At 42.9% G+C, this 21,491-nt stretch overlaps 1 protein-coding gene across 2 annotated transcripts in view; it reads left to right on the forward strand.

Moving 5' to 3' along the window:
• Window positions 1-6,420: 6,420 nt before the first annotated feature.
• The window catches only part of MYO1E (myosin IE), a 76,657-nt gene continuing 61,586 nt past the window's right edge, over window positions 6,421-21,491 (forward strand). For both annotated transcript variants that reach the window (XR_010441556.1, XM_064722103.1), the window contains exon 1: window positions 6,421-6,543. Coding sequence is in view for 1 of the 2 variants with exons in the window: in XM_064722103.1 (XP_064578173.1) it covers window positions 6,541-6,543 (3 nt within the window). In the remaining variant the exon portion in view is untranslated. The remainder of the gene's footprint in view (window positions 6,544-21,491) is intronic.

Below are 21,491 nucleotides of genomic sequence, written 5' to 3' on the forward strand. Positions count from 1 at the left end.
TGCCCGCGCCTCCCGCGCCAGCAAACGCCGGCCTCCAGACAAAGTTCGGTGGTGACGAACAGCCGTGACTCTGAGTTTCTGGTGGTGCAGAGGAGCCGAAAGTATGACGGAAAACATGGGTTTTTCCAGAGCATATATCAAATCCTGTCAGAACACATTATTAAAATCAATGACAAATATTATTCTTGTTTATAAAGTTTCCATGTTACATTTTCAAACAAGAGCTAACATGCAGCTTCAGTGAAACTTCATATATCACAGCAAATAAGATCCATCTGCTTGCACAGCAGAGGCGTGTCAGCTAAGAGAAAGTATTACTGGAAAAACAAAGTCCACAGAGGGTGTGTCTGCGTTCACTTTTGTTTCCTGCTTGTGTCATTCCTTGGACTTTGATACGACCACCTTGGGTAAACAAAATGTAAGTGGAATCTGAGAAGAACTTACTGCACCAGCTCACTCTGAAATAGCAGATTGTCTCTGATTTTAGTTAAAATCTATGCAACATCGCATACTGTTGCATAGGAAAACCATTGCAAGACTAAGGATTTGGTAGCTGTGAAGGATAAAAGGATTACACCATGCACACTATTGTAAAAAGCAAGGTGAGGTCTAAATCCACACTGTGGTTGACCTATTTATTTTAAAGTAGTTCCCACATCAAAGGATCAGGCCAGAGAGAAAACATGCCATAGGTGCTTTGAAAACTGTGAACTGGAGTCAAAAGACTGTAGGATAATTCAGCTTAGAATGAACCCCAGGAGAATCCTTGTCCAACCTCCTGCTCCAGCTGAGGTGATCGATGAGGCCAAATGCAGGGTTTTGTTCAGGGTTTTACCCAGCCTACTCTCGAAAACCTCCAAGGATGGAGACTGTCCAGCTTTGGTGGATAGCCTGTTCTCATGCTTGTTGGCTGCTGAGGAAAGAACATTTTCTTTATACCTAATCTGAACCTCTCCTGTTTACATCTGTTGTCTTCCCATAATGTGCCACTATGAAGAGTCTGAATTTGCCATCTTGGTGACTTCATCACAGATACTGGAGGGCCCTGCCAGGTCCCTCAAAGCCTGCTCTCACCAGGCTAAGCAAGCCCTGCATCCTCAGGGATCCAGCTCCAACCATCTCACTGGCCTCTGCTGACCTTGCTCTAGTTTCCTGATGTACACAGCTGTAGTCCCTGAGCTGGCAAATATCTAGACTAACTTCATGTCCCTGTGTAGCTTTTGTGCACCTGTCTAGAGGTTTTTCCTTGCTCGGAGCCCCTTGCCCAGTGTTTTCTTGAGTATGTATGTCTGCAGAGTAGGGCTTGAAAGCAAATTGTTAGTTAAAGCAAATAAACTGAAGATATTTGAAGTTAAAAACATAACATTTGTACCTCCTACTGCAGTCTTGAAAATAACATTAAAATGTAGCTCATGCCTGCTTTCTCCCTCTCGCCCTTCTCTGGCAACAGTGCGGGCCAAGAGATAGGGACGGGGCATGTAAATTCTTGTCTGTTCTTACAGTCTTTCCACACCACCAGGATTTGAGGTGAATGGTCTTAGGTTTGACCCATACTGATGCTCTTTTCATCTTGTGTTATCAGAGACAATGATTTTTTGTACTTCTATCACTTTCTTGATATTTCTAACTAAAGCAGTACTAAACGATTGTATTTTATATCATTACATCTTCAGTGTAATTCATATGAAACATAGAGATTTATTTTCTTAAAGGAAAATTCATATCATAATCATTTTATCAAGGCACAACATCAAGAATATTAATTTATTCTGGAGTCTTCAACTGTCTCACTCATTAATTGAGCCCCACTTATCCAATCACAGAAGTACAGAACAGATCAATTTAGGCTGGAAGGGATCTCAGAGGGAACATAGTCCAACTCCCTGCTCAGAGCAAGGCTGATTTTGATGCTGGATCAGGTTGCCCATCATAGCATAATGTTTTCATCTTAAAAGCTTGTGTAATGTTGCAAAAAATCTCCCTCTGAGAGAAAAAAAACACCTCCTTGTAATTTTGTTGTTGTGAAGGTACATGGCTCAGCTGCATTCAGTGGCAGGAACACAGGAGGCAGAACTCCTCGGTTCCCACGTCTTTGTGGATTTCTTCCAGGTTTATACCAGCCCTGCAAATAACAGCATTATTCATACGTTTTGGTTTGCAGTCGGAGAAAAATTCAACTTCCTGAATTCTAAGCATCTCTTATGTCTGAGGCTTCTCTTAATCAGATCCAGAGTGAAAGAGCCACGTGCTGTTTTTCCTCAAAAAGCCTCAAACCAAGCAGTGGATGTAAAAGAGCTGGTGACTGTTACTGTACTTTTTATTCCAGTGGTATTCAGATGGACACGTTGAACACGTTAAGGGCTTGTTTTCTGAACAGAAATGCTGCTCTCATTTGAGACCAACAACAGAGAGGAAAGAAGAAATTCTATTAGGCACAAAGAGTTAAAGAAGGCTACAATGATTATACTATTTTCCAACCTGTCCCAATTACTGATTTCATCACATTTTAAGTCATAAAATTCTGCCTTTGTTTTATACATGCTATTTTGTTTCTCCCTCCCTATATTTCACAAGAAGAAATTGCTGAATCCATTTTTTATTTCTTGTAAGTAGAATTCTTCATGCTTCAAGTGCAACTGAAGGCAAAGTGTAACCATCTACATTTTAGAAGAAAATGTTACAATCAGAAGTGTCTTTATTCTTTGGAAGGCAAATTCAGGATAAGACTACACTAAATTTTCAAAGTTTTCTTAATCTAATATAATTTGTTTCCCTATTACACAAGTCCTTCATCTTTGTAAGGAATACCAGATTATGTGGTTTTCTAACCAAAAGAATGATGTGTTGCTAAGGGTATTAAGCCTTATTTTAATAGCTTTCAAGCATTAATTAAATTATTAATTAAATTGTTGTGGTCAACAGAAGACAAATATGTGACCTACAAAACTAATTTCAAATATAGTCTTTAAGTAAGAGAAAAGCTCTGATTCCTTTTTTTCCCCTTTGCTGTCATTTTTAGCCAGTTAGAATGCAGTGAGAGCAGTGCTTATTTCATTACAATTTCTAATCTTTTCCAGATTCACTGACTTGTCATAAGAGTTATTTCTTTCTCAAGCCACAATAATGTTTTTGGAATAGAGAGCGAGGGAAAGCTTTATTCTGTGGCTTTTCCAAAGATAAAGACCTTGCTCTTTTTTCAGTCAGTTTAGTCTTTGCACAGTTTAGCACCAGGCTGATCCCTGTTTGGTGGTGGCACACAGTGTTGCTCAGGCAATGGGTAGGTGGAAAGGCACGTGTGAGTTGCCAGCTGCACCCAGTAGTCAGTGAGTGCTGAGCCTGGACCAACCCCTGCAAGTCCCAAATGCTAAGCTAATAAACCTCCTGAGACACTGAAGTGAAGCTTCAGTGAAATATTTCCCCAAAGCTTGGCACTGCTGATCAATATCAGGAGAATCAAGCAGTGCAACTGTTTGCAGCTAGAAAATATCCTCAAAATAATTCTTGATGTTAGCACTTCTGTGCATGAGCTGTAGGTGTTACTAACCAGACAGACTGTCAGACAATACATGTACTGAAAAAAACTGATGGGACTTCTTGATACAGGGAATTTTTCTTAAATCTTTTTAAGTTAGGTCTTTGAGAGGTATCCTGTCCATACTAATGTTTTGATAGAAATGTCACCACTTCTAAGTTTTGTGCATCATTTGAAAGTACAGGGGTTCCTCTGTAGGTGCACAGTCTGTGGTGATTGGGAGTGGGGCTGAGCCTCATCCCCAGTGGGCACAGCTGTGAGCAGCAGGGGAGCAGCACTGCCAGCAATGAGCCAGGGAGTGCCCAGGGGCACTGACCAACACCAGAGGGCACAGAGGGCACTCAGGTGCAGTGCATCAACAGGAGGGGATAAAAGGCTGGGCTAAAGAACAACAGAGAGCAGGGATCTGCAGCCTTCTGCAGCAATGTTCCTCTGTATGGGCAGAGGCCTGAAGCCTTCTGATGAGGTGAGGTGTCACTGTGTATGGGTGAGTGCTTGAAGCCTGCTGAAGTGGCATGGGGATGCTCTGTGTATTGTGGCTGTCTCAACTGTGCCATGTGCTGTGACATTCCTCTTTACTCTGCTGGAACTCCTCAATATGAAAACGTGGGTTCTGCCTTTCTCAGGGATGAATTGCACATTCTGGGCTGGAGGAGCCCAGGCATGCAGACCATTCAGGTACACCACCACTGACATTCAAGGGGAAATGCTTTCCCGTGCTTATGAGCAAGGATGTTGAATAAGTATCATTCAGTTAATACAGGCAGCTTGGGAATTAGATGTTTATCATTAAAATAAGCAGAATGTTAAAAGCATGAAAAGAGTTTATTGTGAATTAGACTGTGCTTGGTCCACCCAGTGCTTAGCAAAGGTTCATGCAGATGCACAGCACTGGTTCTTTCAGCTCTGGAAATTTCGTTCAAAGTTATCCTGCAGTCCATGTAAAGTAGATGGACCCAGTAGTTCACATTTGTTTCAGTGAACCCAGGACCAGTTTCTTGGTTAGCTGGCATGTGTGGATGCACTTTTTAGCTATTCTTCCACAACCTTGGTTCTTGTTATTCATGACTTGTTATAAAGATGTTTCTATGTATGAAAACACACATAAATATGAATATACGTATCTTGAGAAAATTAACCCACATCCAAAGCAAATAGAAAAACCTACAAAACCTGTATGGATTTTCTATCTTCTGTTGGCCCAATATACATACACCCTCTGGACTCTTGCAGGACTGTTTTAACTGCATTTTATCAGCCTCAATTTTATGTAACATTTCTATGTCCAAATGAAATACTAGGCAAATTATTTTTGTTCCAGTTCCATAAAACTGCTGTACTCACCTTCTGTAGATAATCAAAGTGTGAAACCTATCTCATGTGAAGTTCTATTAGGACTATCAAATATATTTTTGCTTTAATAGCTGTTGCAGGTCATGTTTGCTACCCAGCTATTTTCGCAATGAAAATATTACCTACCTCTCCTATCAATGTCAGCCAACATCCAAGCAATCCACTATGGAAATCCTAAGCTTCACATGATCAGTAATTATACAGTACAAGCTCAGCTGAGCTGAGAAATGTTTTGTTTATTCTTCAAAACCAAGGATGAAACATGCCCAAAAGACTGTTGTGTTTCATCCAAGACACCAAAGACCCTGGGACATGAGAGGGGGCAGGTAGTTGGAGTTTTGTCCCATTTCTGTGTTGTGCACATCAGGGTGGTTTGAGTTTGTAACACTCGCTCAGCCATGTGTTTAATGTCTGCACCCCATCACACCTGTGAGGACAAAGCCACATGCTGAACAGCACTGTCCTTCCTCGGCTCTGGCAGATCTGGCTGCACAACCAGCACCTGGCTCTGAGCAGTCAGAGCAGTGTTCTCCTCCAGAAAACCACAAGTAAATCTGCTCATGCCTAATCTCTAAATCAGTGTGGACACAAGTCTTTATCTTGTTCATAAAAACAATGAAAATCAAGTATGTATATTGTGTATAAACTACTCCCTATTTTTTTCCAATAACTGCCCTTCTCTTTAATCAGAAATAAACTAAATCCCGGTGCAATCTATTGACGAAACCCAGGATCTTTACCCATTATGAGTGGTTTTCAAAGTGGTTTGGAAGCAGTATCAACATATGACTCGGGGTCTGGCTGTTGTTATGATTGTTACATTATGTTGTTTCCATTTGATTTATATTCTGGCTTAGAAGTGGCATTAGAAACCCATTAGAACAAACAGCAGGGCTTCAAGCCTGAGGTGAAACGTTTGTTAACAGGACTACAGTAGCCAGCTTCGGGCGGGTTTATTGGTTTGATCGCTTAGAAATCGCAGCCCCTGAAGTTGTGCTGGCTGTGTTCTGGTGAGAACGAGCTGAGCATCGTGCAGCAGATGCCGGCTGCCTGCAGGCGCCTGGGCTGTTCCGCGTCTGTGAGATGCCTGTAGGAACTGTTTCAGCATCCCCCCCGGGACAAGATGCGTCCTGCTTCCCAGTGTTTCCAGGGATAGCAGCACCTTAGCTCTGCGGGTACGCGGGAGGAGGGCAGCGCACGCAGCACGCTGGTCCCCCGCCGGCTGAAGGCGTGTCAGCGCTGTGAGGGGGAGCTTCTCCCGGCGCTCATCCCGGGGCGCTCCAGGAGCAGCGGCCGTTCGGGCCCTGGGCCGGAGCGCGCGAGCCCCGCGCGCCGGGATTCCCTCAGGGAATGACGTCCCGGCGTGCGGCCATTGGCTGCCCCACGGCGAGTTCTCCATTTATGGACACACTGGCGGCGCGGGGCAGTCCCGGTGCCGGCCCCTCGCCCCCTCCGGCCCTCACACTGCAACGCCGGCCCCTGCAACGCGCCGCTGCCCGCCCCGGCCCCTGCCCCGCGCCGCTGCCCGCCCCGGCCCCGCCCCGCCGGGAGCTGCGCGCGCGGGAGGGCGGAGCTGCTGCCCCCTCCCCTCCGCCCGCCCGTCCCTCCGTCCCGGGGCGCCGGCGTGTCTGGGCAGAGCCGCGGGCAGCGCAGCGATGGTGAGCGGAGAGCTCGGCAGGGGGCTGAGCGGGGCGGGGGCAGCTGTGGGGGGGCCGGGGCCCGCGGGGCACGGGCGGCGGGAGGGCGGCTGTCGCGTCCCCCTGCGTCCCCTCGCGCGGTGCCGGGAAGGGGCCGCGGCAGCGCTCCGTGTCCCGCTCCTGGCCGGGGAGCGGTTGTGTAACAGCGCCGGCCTGTGGGAAGCCGGGCCATGCCAGGCACTTGGCGAGGGCTAGTGGCTGCCGGCCCTGCGGACCCGGGTCGGTGCCTTCAGTCTCGTCCCGAGCCCGCCCGTCCCATCGCGGGGCGCGGGCAGGGCCGGCGCCGCCTGTGGTGCGCCAGCCGCGGCTGCCGCCCTCTCCCGCCGCTTGACTTCTGAAGGTTTTGGATGTTGGTGTCCTAGGGTAGGAGCAATCCCCTGGCAGGGGAACGGGAGTAGTACAACAACAGGTGACGCCTCTGGTTCAGGGGGCGCTGCCCGAGGGCTCTCGGCGGGCAGAGCCGTAGCCCGGCCCCGCGCTGCCGGGGTCGCTCCGGTGCCCGGTCCGGCGGCGGGAGCGCTCGCTCAGGTGTGCTGCACAGGCGGCTCCCGAACCCCGGAGCTGGGCACCGCCGCTGCTGGGCTGTGCGCTGCTGAGTGTCACGAGGGGACGCGATGTCAGGAAAACATCTTCAGTGCTGGACTGAGGGAACATTGAGGTTCGCAGGTGAACCTGCTTCGTTTTTAGTAATTGCCTCCTGATGATTGATAATAGCTTTCATCCTGAGGTAACCCAAATATTGTCTACCTGTTACACAAGAACTAAGAACAAGTAGCAAGGAATCCTATGTGGTAATAAACTAGGCTAAAATCCATAACTTTTAAGGAAGTAATTTACTTAAAAATTTACTCTGTTCTAAAGCAGAGTACTAAAGATCTGAGTGTTAAGATACTTGAAAAACTTGTGCAGTATTTTTGCTAAAGCTTAACTAAGGTTGAGATTGAAACTAGACTGACCGGCCTAGTTCTTGTGTATTCAGAGCTTCACTCCCAATACCTTTTCAAGGATGCCTTTCTTATTGCCATTGCCTCTGCTTTGACTTCCTGAGGCAAGTGAAGTTGTACCTGGTTACATTTACGTGGAGCAAGATCTTTGCTTTAAATCAAGCATTGCAGAAGTTAGGGAGCTAAAACATCTCTTGAAATCAGGGATAATGATACCAACTATGTCTTATAAACCTGGTTTTGGTAAGGAACTTTGAATAAGATAGGTGCTTCTGTTCCCTGGGGGTTGATTGTTTTGCCAGGTGATTCAGATCAAATCGTTAGCCTTAATCTTTGCTTCTCAAGAACCTGCTGTGTGGCAGACACCTGTGGCACATATCGGTTAGCAAGAGGCTGGGTCATTGCTTACACTGCTGACACGTTAAATGGGGTTGGAAGTCTTTGTTGCAGGTGCTTCACGTTCGTCTGCCTGTTACCAGTAATACTTCCAGATCAGTCTGTTAGTTGATCTGCTGTGGAGTCCATTAATTCCTTTTTAATGGAAGGTTTTAATCAAAGTAGTTTCTGTAAATACACATAACTAACTGGCAGCATAGTCTGGGAGATTTACTTTATCAAAATAAGGTAATTACTTTCTTCCACAAGATACACTTTTTAAGGATGTATTCAGACAATTGTTCCCCAACTTTTAATTTAATACTGAAGTAGTTTTTCACTGTATTATCTCAAAATTATATGAATTGCATTTTTAGATTATTGGTAAGTAATTATTACCACAGAACTAGAAAATAATGTTTTTGAAAGTGCTGCTTTTCCAAATAATTTTGCCCAAACCATTGTTTAATAGTCATTAGAGGGTAGTATTTTGTAACTTAGTTGGCAGAAGGATTACCTGGCAGGACTTAGAATGACTGCTGATGAAAATGAATCATATTACTAATATCCTGAAACTTTATACTCATTCTCTGTGCTGTATAAAAAACTCCCATTATTCCCCTTATTTTTGTCTTAACAATTTTGATGTCTGGAGGGTGAAAGAAGCTGAATGTTACAAGTGTTTTGTGTTTTCTAAATCGAGTCGTTTCTGCCTTATCTTCTTCACTGTAGCCCTCAGAGTGACCCTTTCCTGTTTGACAGGGTCCCCAGTGCAGGGTGCCGAGCTGCCACTGACCCAGGTGCTCTTGGTGCTTCTGGGGCCACCTGACCAAGCAGAGCAGATCTGGTGTCACTGCTCTGTCACTCTCTGGTGCCTTGGCCAGTGCCTGCCATGGTGCACTGCCCCACCCAGCTCAGCTGGCACCCTGTGAAGCTCTCTGCACTTAGCAACATGTCTGCTCCTTTGGGCTGGTTTATTTTTTATCCAGGTCGATATCTGTGCCACATTAACAGGGTGGTTTCAGGAGGAGATCTGCCAGCATGGAATGGGTGAGCTGTTCCATGGCTGTACATGGCAGTACAAGGTGGGAATGAGCAACAGAGGGGCAGAACTGTAGTAAAACTGACAAGACTAAGGAACATCTGGCAGCTTGAAATTTTTCTCTTGAAATGCATCCATTTTGTTGGCTTTGTGTTTCAATGTTTTAAATTCAAAATTTAAAAAAATCCTAAAACCCTCCAACAGCTTAGCTGAAGGTTTTAAGTCTTCAAAAACTGGGTATTATGTCAGTGCCAAGTAGTCCCACTCCAGTGAAGGACTCTATCCATAATATTCAGGAAGCCTCATGGTGAAATTAAGCTGGAACTTGCTGGAAAGGGAAGCAGGAAAGTCAGCTGAACTTTATGCCATGTTATGTTATACTGTGAATTAGAACCTCATGTCATGGGGTAGTTCATGGAGATGCATTGGAGGATCTGGAATTGGATAGAGAGTCTGTACCACATTACAAAAATTATCTTGGACCTTTCATTTAAAAGTAGCTCTTGAGTCTTCAGGGAAAGATTGTTCCCCTGAGTACTGTCAGCTGGCTTTGACTCTTCTAAGGCTAAAACTTTGAATGTCAATCAGCAAGTATGTTCTGAGACATAAACTGCTGCTATATTTAGAAAATAAGCCAACCACAAAAATCAAATAAATGCTCCGTCCCAGCACAATCCATCAGTGATCAACTTTGCCTGCTTTTGCAAAATCTCTGTTCCAGAGAACTTCTGCTGAGGTTTTGTACCAATTTGTTGGGCAGAGAAGGAAAAGCTCCCAAGAGAAAGCAGGATCAGCAGTGTCTGGATTAGCTCACAAGTTGTTGAGCAAGCCAGAGTTGTCTAATGTACTTATGTTAAAAAAACGAATGTGTTCCCAGGTTACCTTTAACCAGTATTTCAGTGCTAAGAAATTTTCTGTAACACTGCAGTTAGTATGTGCATTTTATCTGGGTGTACTTGGTTCTTCTTGGTTCCATCACTTCAGCAAGGACAGAAGGCTGTTTTTTAAAAGGAAACATTTTTATAGCCCCACATTCCTGACATCAGAAGAGGGCAGATGTTTATAGTCCAGTCCAGCAAGAAACTGAGGATGTCTTGACTCCATGTAGTGCCTGTGAAAGTCTGCATGACTGACTGGATTAGCCTGAGGGGGCTTGCTGGCCTTTAGGATTTGGTCCTGAAATAATGTGTGTGATGGGAACTGGGACCTTATACTCTGTTAAGTCTCTTTTTCCTGCAGGGGAGTCACAGGCAAGACAGTGATGCTTCTGTATGTGAGGGGTGCTTTTCTGTCTGGTGCTGCAGACAGCAGCCTCAGCTCAAACCTTGCTTTCTGCCAAGTGTGGGATCCTAGGGAGGGTAACAGCATGTGCTTTGCGTTATGGCTAGAGGTGCATTGAATGGAAAATCTTTCAGCTAGATGATGTTTCTTTCTGGCTTATATATAAAATATACTAAAACACAGTAGTTGATGTGTTTTGTTTAGGCTTGCATTGTGTGCATGCTTGTTTTTGTTTCTAGTTTAGATCTCTGGAATGATTATGGATATATTGTGTATGTTAGAGCATTTTTCAGAAGACACTAATGTATGCAGAATGTTACTCAAATACAACTTTTGCAGTTCAGTTGAAAACTGAACCTGTGATTATGTATGTATGTAGATCTTAAGTAATTTTCTCATCAACTCTTTTGCCTTCCAGATATGTTTTTTTCTTTCTACATACATAACTAATTGTGAAGGAAATGGGATGGCAATGCTCTTAGTAGTTTAAACAAATTATTCACAGCCACTTTTTTTAACTTAAAGGAATAACATTCACCAGTCTCACTGCCTTGTTCTTAAGGCATTGCTGCACATGTGGCATGGGTGAAGTTAAAACGAGTTTTGTCATGGTTAGCACATGGAATGTTAAACTTTTATGAGTTTTCAGTAAAATCTTAGTAATGTTCCCATCTTAACATGGAAAGTATGCTTGCTACATTGCTCAAAACAGTAAAAAGTTGTACATCTCTTTACAGAACTGTTATTATCACCTTTTGTAATAATTTAAATTAATTTGACTTCATAAATATCAGTATATTCTCTTCTCAGTTGTAGCAGTTAGTCTAAAAGTGTCATTGATCTAAATGGTCATGCCTTGCTCTATCCAAAGTATATTATGAAGAGCAAAAGTTTTGGTATTCCTAATTTCAGCATCAGGAGTATGAAATTCCTGCGTGTGTGGATTTGTATTCTAATATACTGTGCATGTATGCATTAATAATACTAATGTGTAGAACATGTAAATAAACATCTTCAGAGTCCCAGAAGAATCCTTTGCTTTAATAAAGCCTTACTTAGTTGCTGCATGTTGTGATGAGGAGGGGAGGAAGAAGATAGATGTTCTTCCTCTTGGGGTCCCAGCGCTTACTTTGCCAGGCTAACTCTGGCACTGAGTTTCCTGAGGAGTTCAGACACAGATCATTGGAGTTCTGCTGATGGAGGCCAGCCTGGGCCTGGCCTGCAAGTTGTCAGGCTTTTGCTTACCTTTAGTTCTGGTTATTGCCACAATAAATGGCTTATAAATGATAAATTCATCTGCTTTCCTTTTCAGTTTTGTAAAGCACTCTTGTAATGCAATCCTTCAGTCTGCTTTTTTTAGGAAGCTGCATTCTAGATCTAAGTGTTGTGTGGCTACTGAAAGGCATTAAGAACTGTGTTAGAAAGGGATTTTGCACCTAATTGACAAGGGTTTTGTTCTGGGAGTTAACCGTGCTAGACTAGAAGCAGTAAAATTGAAGCAGTTTTTGGAACTGGGAGGAGTGTGTATATGTGTGTGCTACAAAAATAAGGATTTGGAAAATATTTTGGTTCCTCTGTAAGCACAGAAATCCAGGCATAGGCTTTGGTAAGAAAGGGTTGGCATGCATTTCTGGTAGCTCTTTGAATCAAGCCACTTTGTACTATCTAAACTCTCACCATGAATAAAAGCAGGAAAGTTTACCTCAGCACAAAAGGCTGAAACTTTGAGGGAAAATCATATAAAGACTCTCTCAGACATTTTCTCATCTGTTGGAGGCCATTCACTTCTTCACTACCTATGGTCTGCCAGGGAGCTTTTCTGGTTGCTGCTGGTCCCTAGCAATCGACCAGCATTGTTTTCAGCTCTGATTGGAGTAGATGTTTGTACTGCTCTGTATGGGGAAGTGTTCAGGTGTATGGGGTGCCTGCTGACTTTTGGAACTGCTGTAGTCAGAGGACTCTGGATAGATCTAGTGTGTTTGGCTTTTATCATTTCTACTATGTCTGTAAAAGTGTTTGTAAACATCAGAGAAATATGGCAGGAAGTAAACAGGAATTTTCTCTCTTCAGATGAGAACTGAGAGCTGTCTCTGAGGACTTGCTCAGACGTTCATCTCAGCCTCCCGTGGCACTCCTGGGGCAGCTTGGGTGTGAGGAGCTGTAATTTAGTCAGACCTTCCTGGGCTCGATTCAGTCTTTCCCATCTCCTACTCCCTTCCCACATTCCTGAGATGCCAGTTACTGTCCTGCCCAGGAAGTACGGTTGTCACTCCTCCTGACTCATCCTCATCTCCTAGCTTTCCTATCCTCCACCTACTGCTTTCCTCCCTCACTTCTTCAGAACTGTGACTGCCCCTGGGGACACCAGGTGTGCAGTCAAGTCCTGGCAGTGTATGGGATCTGTTCTCTCTGCTTGACTGACTCACTGCTGTGATCAGAAAAGGTGTCTTGGTCTACAGCTTTTCCACACACTGAACCTCACAGGCGTTTTCTGCCCCTTCTGTTAAATGTGCTTCATATAAATGTGTAAATGGCTTTGGGGTTTGATGGTGTCCTCTACACAAGCAAGTACATCTAAACCCAAGATTCTGTAATGTAAACAGCCTAGGAAGAAGGATGGTTGAGGTTCTTTTGCAAAGACACAGCAGCATTTAATTGATACTAAAATCATTCATGGATTGGGTTCATAAATTATAAAGTGTAATTTTTATGAAATTCTGAATTTAATTTTTTTTAGTTGAAACTGAAAATACTTCTTTAAACAAAACCAATGTGAGAGCTGACAAGGAAAGCAGTGTTGGCAATTGGAGCATGAGTCAGAGCTATCAGAAGTGATGCCTGTTGGGAAGCCGACTTACAGGTGCTTTTAAAGTACAAAGGCTTATCTGTTAACATATAAGTTATGTTAACATCACTAAATGTGAACTTGAAAGTTAAAGCCAGACTTTAGCAGATCTTGAGTATACTTCTGATCAACAGTGTCCTGGAAGTGGCAGAAGAATTATAAAATAGGTCTGGTGCTCTGCTCTGCTGTCATGTGTGTGATTTTTCAGCTGCCAGAAGTGTCTGGTGAAAGCCACTTCTGGCTTCCAGGGGATCGGTGCAGTGGCTTTGGGATGGAGTGATGATAGATGTTTTTCTTTAGACTTCTTCAACAAAAGGGGACATAAATAGTTTTTGCAAAAACATGTGCTTCTAGAAGCTATTTTCATGCTTTTTTCAGCAATGTGAAGTCTAAATGAGAGGTTTTTGTTGGCATCCTTCAAGGAGGATTAGCAGTCTCGTAGTGACTTGCTGCACTTGTCCCTGTAAAGGAAGTGTGGGGCTTTTTTTCTGTGCCAGCTCAGAACCACTCACTGAATCACTGTCATCAGCTGAGCCTGAGTCTGTAACCACTTCTTGGTCAGCCTTGTCTAATTTAAGTGTTGAAGTCATACTCAAGTCTGAACAATGCAGCCTGATACCCTCTAAAGCCAGCAAAATGTTTTCAACAGCTTTAAAGTCTTTCCTGCTTGTGTCTTATAAAATTTGCTGCCTGGTGTTTGATCTTGCACCCTAGGACAGTCTTCTGTTTTCAGTCTGACATTCCACAACATTTGTGAGGCTTTAATTCTAGGCAGTTTACCAATGCACACTGTTATCTTTTGCAGTGATTGATGTCTTTTCCTGTGCTTTGAGCTGGATATTGCTAATAGCAGAAATACAGAAAGATGGAAATTGGAGCCTCTTGTTAGTAATGTATTTGCAGTGCCAAGCAGTAGTCAAGAACTTGTCTCATCTTGTTTTGTTTTGGTTTTTTTTCCCTGCCTTGAAGGATACAAGTCTGCACAAATGCCTAAGTGCTTCCAAATTTGCTTTTGCAATAACTTCCAACCCTGTGTTATTCACAGCTTTGTGAAGAAGTGTGCAGATGCAAAGTGTGCTTTATGCTGCCAGCACATTTGGAGTCCCTGGCACTGTGAGCCCTGGGCTCTTTGGTAGCTCTTTGGTGTGGAAGTGCTGCTGCTCTGAGGGGAAGCAGGAACATTCTGAGGGCAGGAGTTTACCTGGGTATTGTGAACATCTGTGAGCTGTTGTGCTGCTTCTGGCACACACCGTTCACCTCCTGGTCGCTTGGGTTTTGGCCTTACTGCAGGTTTGTGATGTATGAACCAGAAAACACTTCTTTTGCTAACATGAGGCATATTAAAGGAGAACTTTTGTTAAACCTAATCTTAAAAGCTATTTCATGGGACTCAAAGCAAGTGCATACTTTTAAGTATTTGTTTATTCTTTCACTATTTGAGGAGCGTTTGTTTTGTCCATTTATTAATTCTGAAATAATTTTTTTCCTGTACTGATACCCACCTGTATTCAGTATATTCCTAAAGAAAGAGAAATGTGCATAAGTATTTATAACAGTAACTGAAAACAGTCATACTACAGGTAAATTAAATGGGGAATTAAAAGCGTGGGTAGATTCATTCCAGAAAGGATATAAAGCTACAAGCCCACCCATTCTTGCTTTCAGAGCACAGAGGTATAAGCTGTCTACATAGTCTGAAGTAGTAGATGAATCTATGGTATCTTCTGATGAGGCAAAAGAAACATGGATTTTGTGTAATTATTTCTGCTGTCTAGCTAAATATAGATTGTTTTTGAAGGAATCAATGATAGGAAGCAATCATCTAGGAAAAAATAATGAGTCATGGGAATCCATAGTTATATTAGACCCTTTTATCGTACTTCTGTATTTTTGGTTGACTCTTGATAGTGCAATTTTTATGAGAGCAGTTTAAATGAATACACTACTCCTGTCAGGAAACTTCTGATATCTTTCCTACCATAATTTGAATTAAAATTTGGCTACAGTGAAAGCTGATGTATTATTAAGTATGATTTTGTTACCTGTAGCTTCTGTACCATGAAATATCCCACTTCACTTGTAAATTTTATTTGTTCTTGAATTCTGAATTGGCTGAATCCAAGCAAACAAATATTTGACTTGGCCAATTAAAATATAGTACATCCACTAAGAACAGAATTACTTCAGCTGGATTTATTTTCTCCATTTGAAAACTGTGCCTTACTTGCAGTCATGTTTCCAGGACTTGATGCTCCGTTGTTGGTAGTCTGCAAAGCCTTTTTCAGTGCTTCCCCTCAAGTATACACTGGGAACTGCTATATTGGTTAGTAATTGCTAGGTTCAGCAAACCAAAGTTTCCTACAAAAACATTCTGGTCTTTGCAGTGGAAAAGCAAAAATAGCTTCTCAGAGTAGGGCAATTTGTGTATTCAGTTTTTGAGGGGATCCTGGCTGATTTTTGTGTATCCTGCAGGACTTGAGTAGACTGAAGTAAGGTGCCTTTTTGGAATTGATTGGTCCTGGTGGAGCAGGAAGCATGAGCCTCCTGCTATGGAGGAGCAGTGTAAACCTGATGAAAATCTATTGCAGAAGAGCTAAAAATGCCTAATTCTATCCTGAGCTGTACCAGACTGCTGGCCATTGTTTGCTCTGCTGTGACTGTTGGCTTTGCAAGCATCTCTTCCTGCTTTTTCCTGGGGTAGCTGGGAGTTCCTAATCCTTTGCTGGTGCACCGGTGGCACTGGCACACGGTGCTGCTGTGACAAGGGACGTTCTCCTCCCAGCCGAGCTGGGACTCCACAGCCCTTGGGCATTTAGTGGCCACAGCTTGCCAATGGCTGAGGGCAAGGTCCTGGCAGGGACAGTGGTCAGAGCCCTGCCAGGACCCAGGGACTGTGTTGGTATTCCTCATTATAGGAAGAGACTGCCGGCAATTAGAGGTTGCAGTAACCTCTACAGACTGTGCTATTTGGTACGGTTTTTAAAGAAAGATTAGACTTGACCCATGGAAAAAAGTGAACTGGGATGTTTTGTAACAAATCCTGTTATGGCTCTATGTATATCTGTAGAGGTCTGAGCTGAGGTTTGGCCTTTAATGAGCAAAATCTTGAGCTCCATTTGAATCAGAGTTGGGAGTGGGCAGAATGACTTCATTGTAGGAGAGGCCACTGCTTTTGCTGTTTTGCTGTGCTTTTATTGTTTTTTGTCTCAGCATTGAGTTGCAGCCACAGAGTTCAAAGCATGAACTGTTTTCAGATGAGAAGGAAGGCAGGGATAGGCCTTCAGCACAGCAAGTCCAGTCAGAGGTGTACGAACAAGTGAAAGAGGACTTGGTAGTACCTCAGTATCCAGTGTCTGAAACTTGAGATCATGTTGAGTACCTGTTTCTAATGACTGAGCCTGGTTTCTTAAACAGCTTAGATATTTGTCTATAGTTGTGCCTCTTGTCTCTTAGCATTCTGTAAAATATATCTACATAGCAATAAAGGACTGGATTCAGTGTATTGGAGAAAAGAAGAATTTGCTCAATTTGATACTTGCTTTAAATAACAAATCAGCATATATTCTGGTATGTGGTCAGCAAAACTTAGATTTGATAAAACTGAAATGGCTTCTGTTTTGATTTTAAAACATATATACAATAAAGGAGATTGATCTAGCTTGAAGCTGTCTTCAAGCACACAGAATATGTGTTCTCTATACCTACCCTCCAGTGACTTTGACCTCGGTCTCAGGAATATGTAATGAAGTGTGAGGCTTCAAAGAGGTTGAACTTCAGTAGCACAGAGAGAATGGATTAATTATTTCACTATTGGTAACTGGCTGTTCTAACGTTGAAAGGAGTACTTGGTTTGCCAGTACCAGTGTCAGTAACCCAGCTGACTGCTACAGGAGTCATAATGTTCCCATGAGTACTGTTTGTTAAAGCATTTCTAGTGGTAATAGGAATTCTGGTTCCAGGGTTCTTAATGCCTGAAATACCAGCACACCCAGTCCACAGAGACCTGATCTCAATATGCAGAGTAAGTTCATGACCAGCAGTGGTTTCTTCCTGTCATTTGTGTTTTTATTCTTGGTACATTCTAGGAGCACTTGAGAGGAAGTGGGGCAGTGGCTGCTTATTCCCATATTTGGTATTCTAGACAGAATGGACATCCTAAGGGAGAGAGGTGATCCAGTGTTCCTGGACATCTAACCTGCCTCCAGCCAAGGCTTAATCCTGGCAGAGTCTCAGGGGTCCATTTCCTTGGTGCCTGTGCATGGTGCAGGTTCTGCCCAGAGTTACAGTCATGGTTGGTGGCACTCGTGGGGCCCCTTAACAGAGGTGGGCCTGACTCTTCACAGTACTGAAATCTTGTATTTACATGGTTGCAAATGCTTGTTCTCCAGTGGAGCTTGCATTGGTCTGCACGTTGATAGTGGTGTATTTTGTGTTGTAAAGAGTTGGAATTAGTGAGTGTTACTGAGTACTTTAGTGAAATGAACACTTAAGTATTTAACTGTGGAAAAGGAAACAATATTTAGAACATCAACTTACTTGCATCTCCTAACTTTCTCCTTGGTATTTTTCCTGAGACTTTTACTGGAAAGATTTTACTGGAAAGAGCTCATGTCTTCTGTACAGTTTTAGGGGTGAGGAGGGGAACCCCAAGCCCTAAATCTGCTTTCTTAAATAGTCACTATTAAAGCTGTATTGGGAAGGAAGCAAATATGATATATTTCACAAAAGCATTTTAATCACTGACAGTGTAGGCACTACTTCGTGCTGGAATAGCTGGCTACCTTATCTGCTTCCATGCAATTCACCAGTAAAAAGACAAACTAAGGACTACAGAAATTAATCTTTATTTCATTAGTCCTGAGATTGACCTTTTCTTGTTCTTAATTGCAGCAGTCTGTACTTGAATTGAGACTAAATATGTTCAGCTGCATGTGTCAGAATGGCTAAAATTAATCCTTTATGGACACAGTCTTGACAGAACTAAAAACCTCCAGTTCTGAATAAGAAAGGAATGTCTGAAAACGATCCAGAAGACTAGAACGTAATAGAGAGTTTCAAATCCCTGTTTCAGTGCCACAGAATAAGTTTATAGACTCGAACAACTGGTTTTTTTCCCAGAGCTGAGCACTTCTTTTAGGGAGAGGAATTTCAGAGCTGTTTATTCTGAAAAGAGGCTTAACGGTGTGAAAGCTGACAAGTGCTGAAGCAAGTCTGTTTGGGCTGTGCTGGCAGTACAGGCTGTACCCTTAGAGTACGGGCAGGTGCTTCATAAACCACTGAGGATGCTGTGATGGATGTTCCAAGGTGGTGGTTTGTGATGCAGGATTGTGTTGTTACCACAGTTAATGAATTAGTCATGAAGAGCTATTTAGTCTGACACACCTCGAGAGTGTTCACCTACTGAAATCAGGTTTTCTTTTGTTCAGGTCATTTCTTAATGCTGCAGCAGGCTGAGGTGTTTTTGCACCTGAGGCCATCAGGTGACTTTTTCACTGGACTTGTCCCATCTGTGGGTCTATTCTGAGACCAGAATACATTTAAAATGCAGCAGTCAACAAACTTTGCCCTGCAGCTCTGCGGGGGGGCTTATCTGAGTGTGGCTGGAGTCCAGTCTGGGACTGGGAGGGACAAAACAAGCAAAACTGGTCCTGTCAGTTTGACTGTGACCCACCGGTTGTGGTTTGTACTGGGTCTCTGATACTCAAAAATGGTTAAATAGCTCTTAACTTGGGGGTTGGGAGTGGGGAGGAGACTTCAATCAAAAACTAAAAATACCAGTGTTAACTTCTGCTGTTCTAGAAGCACTTAAGACGCTGGGCAGTTCTGCCTAGCCTGCACTTCCAAGTATGTAGGTGGAGAGTCAGTAATTGTGATGTTAACTACCTGTGCTGAGGTGGCTGTGGTCATTCATTTTACATCTGAAGCAGACAGTATAGAGGGAGAATAAACATTTTTTTAAAGGTTATTTTGCCTGGTAACTACGCTGACATCTTAAAGTTAGCAGTCAAGGTTTTTATGGTGTTTGTTTTGGATTGTTTTTTTTCCTGCAAGCCTTTGAAAATATTTTATCATCCTGCTCTTTACAGGTGTGGAGTAGTTGGTTAACTTTAAAATACTAATCCTGTTGCTGTTTGCTCATTGATAGTGCAGGTGTACAAACAGGAAAAGAAAAAAACAAAGGGGAAATTAATATCATCTGATTGCTAAAACAAAGCAGCTCAAATTTAGTAGCTAAAATTATGTTCAGGCTGGTAACAGGATACAGTGAACAATGAAACTACATTCTGTAGCTAATTGTGTCCTTTTAGGGCTTGTTTTGGAATTGTACTTGGCCAATTGAAACTTTTCAGGGGAGTAGAAGTCAGCCTCATTTAAATGAACCAACCTCCTTATTTTGCATCACACCTCAGTGTGGTGCCTAGGCTCTCATTTCTCTTTCTTTGTATTTTTAAAGACTTTGGAATGTATTCAAATAAATAAAACTTTTTTTTTTTAAGGTGGTGTTTTAAGGCAGGGCAGGTCAGGACACTAACTGTTAGAACTGGCAAGTGGGGGGAGTACTTTTCTGTTGTTCTATCCATTCACTACTATGGCTGTAGTAAAATATGCAGTTTTGCCTCCTTATTCTTGTTCTGCCTTCCAGTCTCTAGTGTGACAATGTGGGAGAACCTCCCTGAGTAGCAAAGCTGTGCAGAGCCTTTGTGATCACTCTGTGGGTGTTGTTTTGTTCTGGTGCCGATTTAATAAGGATGGAGTGGGGAATATATCTGAGGCATGTCCCTGACAGCTGCCATGGACTGTGGTGTGGAGCTCTTGTAGGAGCCTAAATTGTCTATAGGGTGAGAGAGGAATGCTCTGCTGGTTTTGGCAGCTGATACATGCAGACTATGTTGTGCCCCCTGTGAGGGAAATGGGACTTGGTCCACAGTAGCTGAGTGACAGAACTTTCTCCAACAGGACAGAGAATAAGGGAAATAAACCTTAGAGGGAATGTTCGGAGCCTAGTCTGGTCCAGGCAAGCTGCTTCCAATTTCCATGTGAAGTTCTGCTCCTTCAGCTCTACCTTAGTAGTGCTCTTTCCATCTGTTTATAAGCCTTTAATATTGCTGATGGAATTGGTTCAGTCTGGCACCTTCTCTGGTTCTAACCTTGTATAGGAAGTGTCTCTTACCCACAGATCAGCAGTGTGGCTTTGAAATATCTTCTTGAATCTGGTCTTAGCTCTCACCTTCTACAGTTGCCTTTCTCATGCCCTCCCTTCTCTAACTCTCAGCAAGCTTTTGCAGGGGTCTTTTGTCTTCAGCTGCAAATGCCAAAGGACATGCTCCATTTCATTACAAGATTTCAGGGTGATTTTGGGGGTTTGTCCCTTAAATGTTTTCTGTAATGATGTAATGTGATGTCTAAGTTATGCTTTTACTGGTAGTTCTAAACAGGTTTAGGCTTGCTCAGGCAGTGATGTGTGTAAACATTGGATCATTTTTCTGGTCCTTTTTAAAGTGCAGATTTTCCTGGCAGTACATACTACAGGGAAACTTGCAATGAAATATGTTGTATAAAGGCAAAGAAGCTCTGTTTTATACTTTGCAGTAAGGTCATGGAGATGAAAATGCATGTACAGATGTATATTTGTAATTCATGAACATGGATATGTGACTGTCATCCTATTACTTAAATGTCTGTACATGAAACAGGTGACTTTAGCAGTAGATTACAAATATTTTTTTATCTTCATTAGTCCTTAAAGCTACTGCTGTCGAGTGTTGGACAATTTTTCAAAGTGCAATAAAAGATATCAATAATTGTTCATTAGCACTAAATAGGCAGAACACCCCTAAGGATAGATCTCTAGTAGGAATCTGTGGAATGGCTGGTGTATCACACACGAGTGTGTGTTAGAAGATACAGGAAAGCCTGTCTGTCATGCAGGCTGTCACTGAATGATTTAAAATGTAGAGCAATTCTGAACCTGCTGTTAACACTATCTAGAAGCAATACAGCTGCCTTACAACTGGACTCAACTTTTACTTGCATAATGTGGCACCATTTTTCACCACAAATAACCAAAACCTCTGATGCTTTATTTGCAAGGTTTTGTCCCTTTTGATAGCCCTTCTGCTAAACTGGGAATTACATCCATTTAAATTTCTGCTGTTGTTCTCTAGAAATCTGGGCTTTACCTGATGCTCTTCCATGCAAGTGGTATGTAAATCAACCCTTGCTAAACATTGAGATTTGACAGGAGCAAATTGCAAAGCACGATAGCTGCAGGCTGCCTCCTGTTCCTCTTGCTGTGTTTTAGTAGGAAAAAAAATTATTCTGGCAGCCAGACATTGCACAAGAAGTATGCAGAAGCACATGCGCTTATCTAACAGTCTGATTCTTTAATCTACAGATTTTAAGAGATGTTTTCATTAACTGG

This window comes from Zonotrichia leucophrys, chromosome 10 (assembly GCF_028769735.1).
Source record: "Zonotrichia leucophrys gambelii isolate GWCS_2022_RI chromosome 10, RI_Zleu_2.0, whole genome shotgun sequence".
NCBI classification, from domain to species: domain Eukaryota; kingdom Metazoa; phylum Chordata; class Aves; order Passeriformes; family Passerellidae; genus Zonotrichia; species Zonotrichia leucophrys.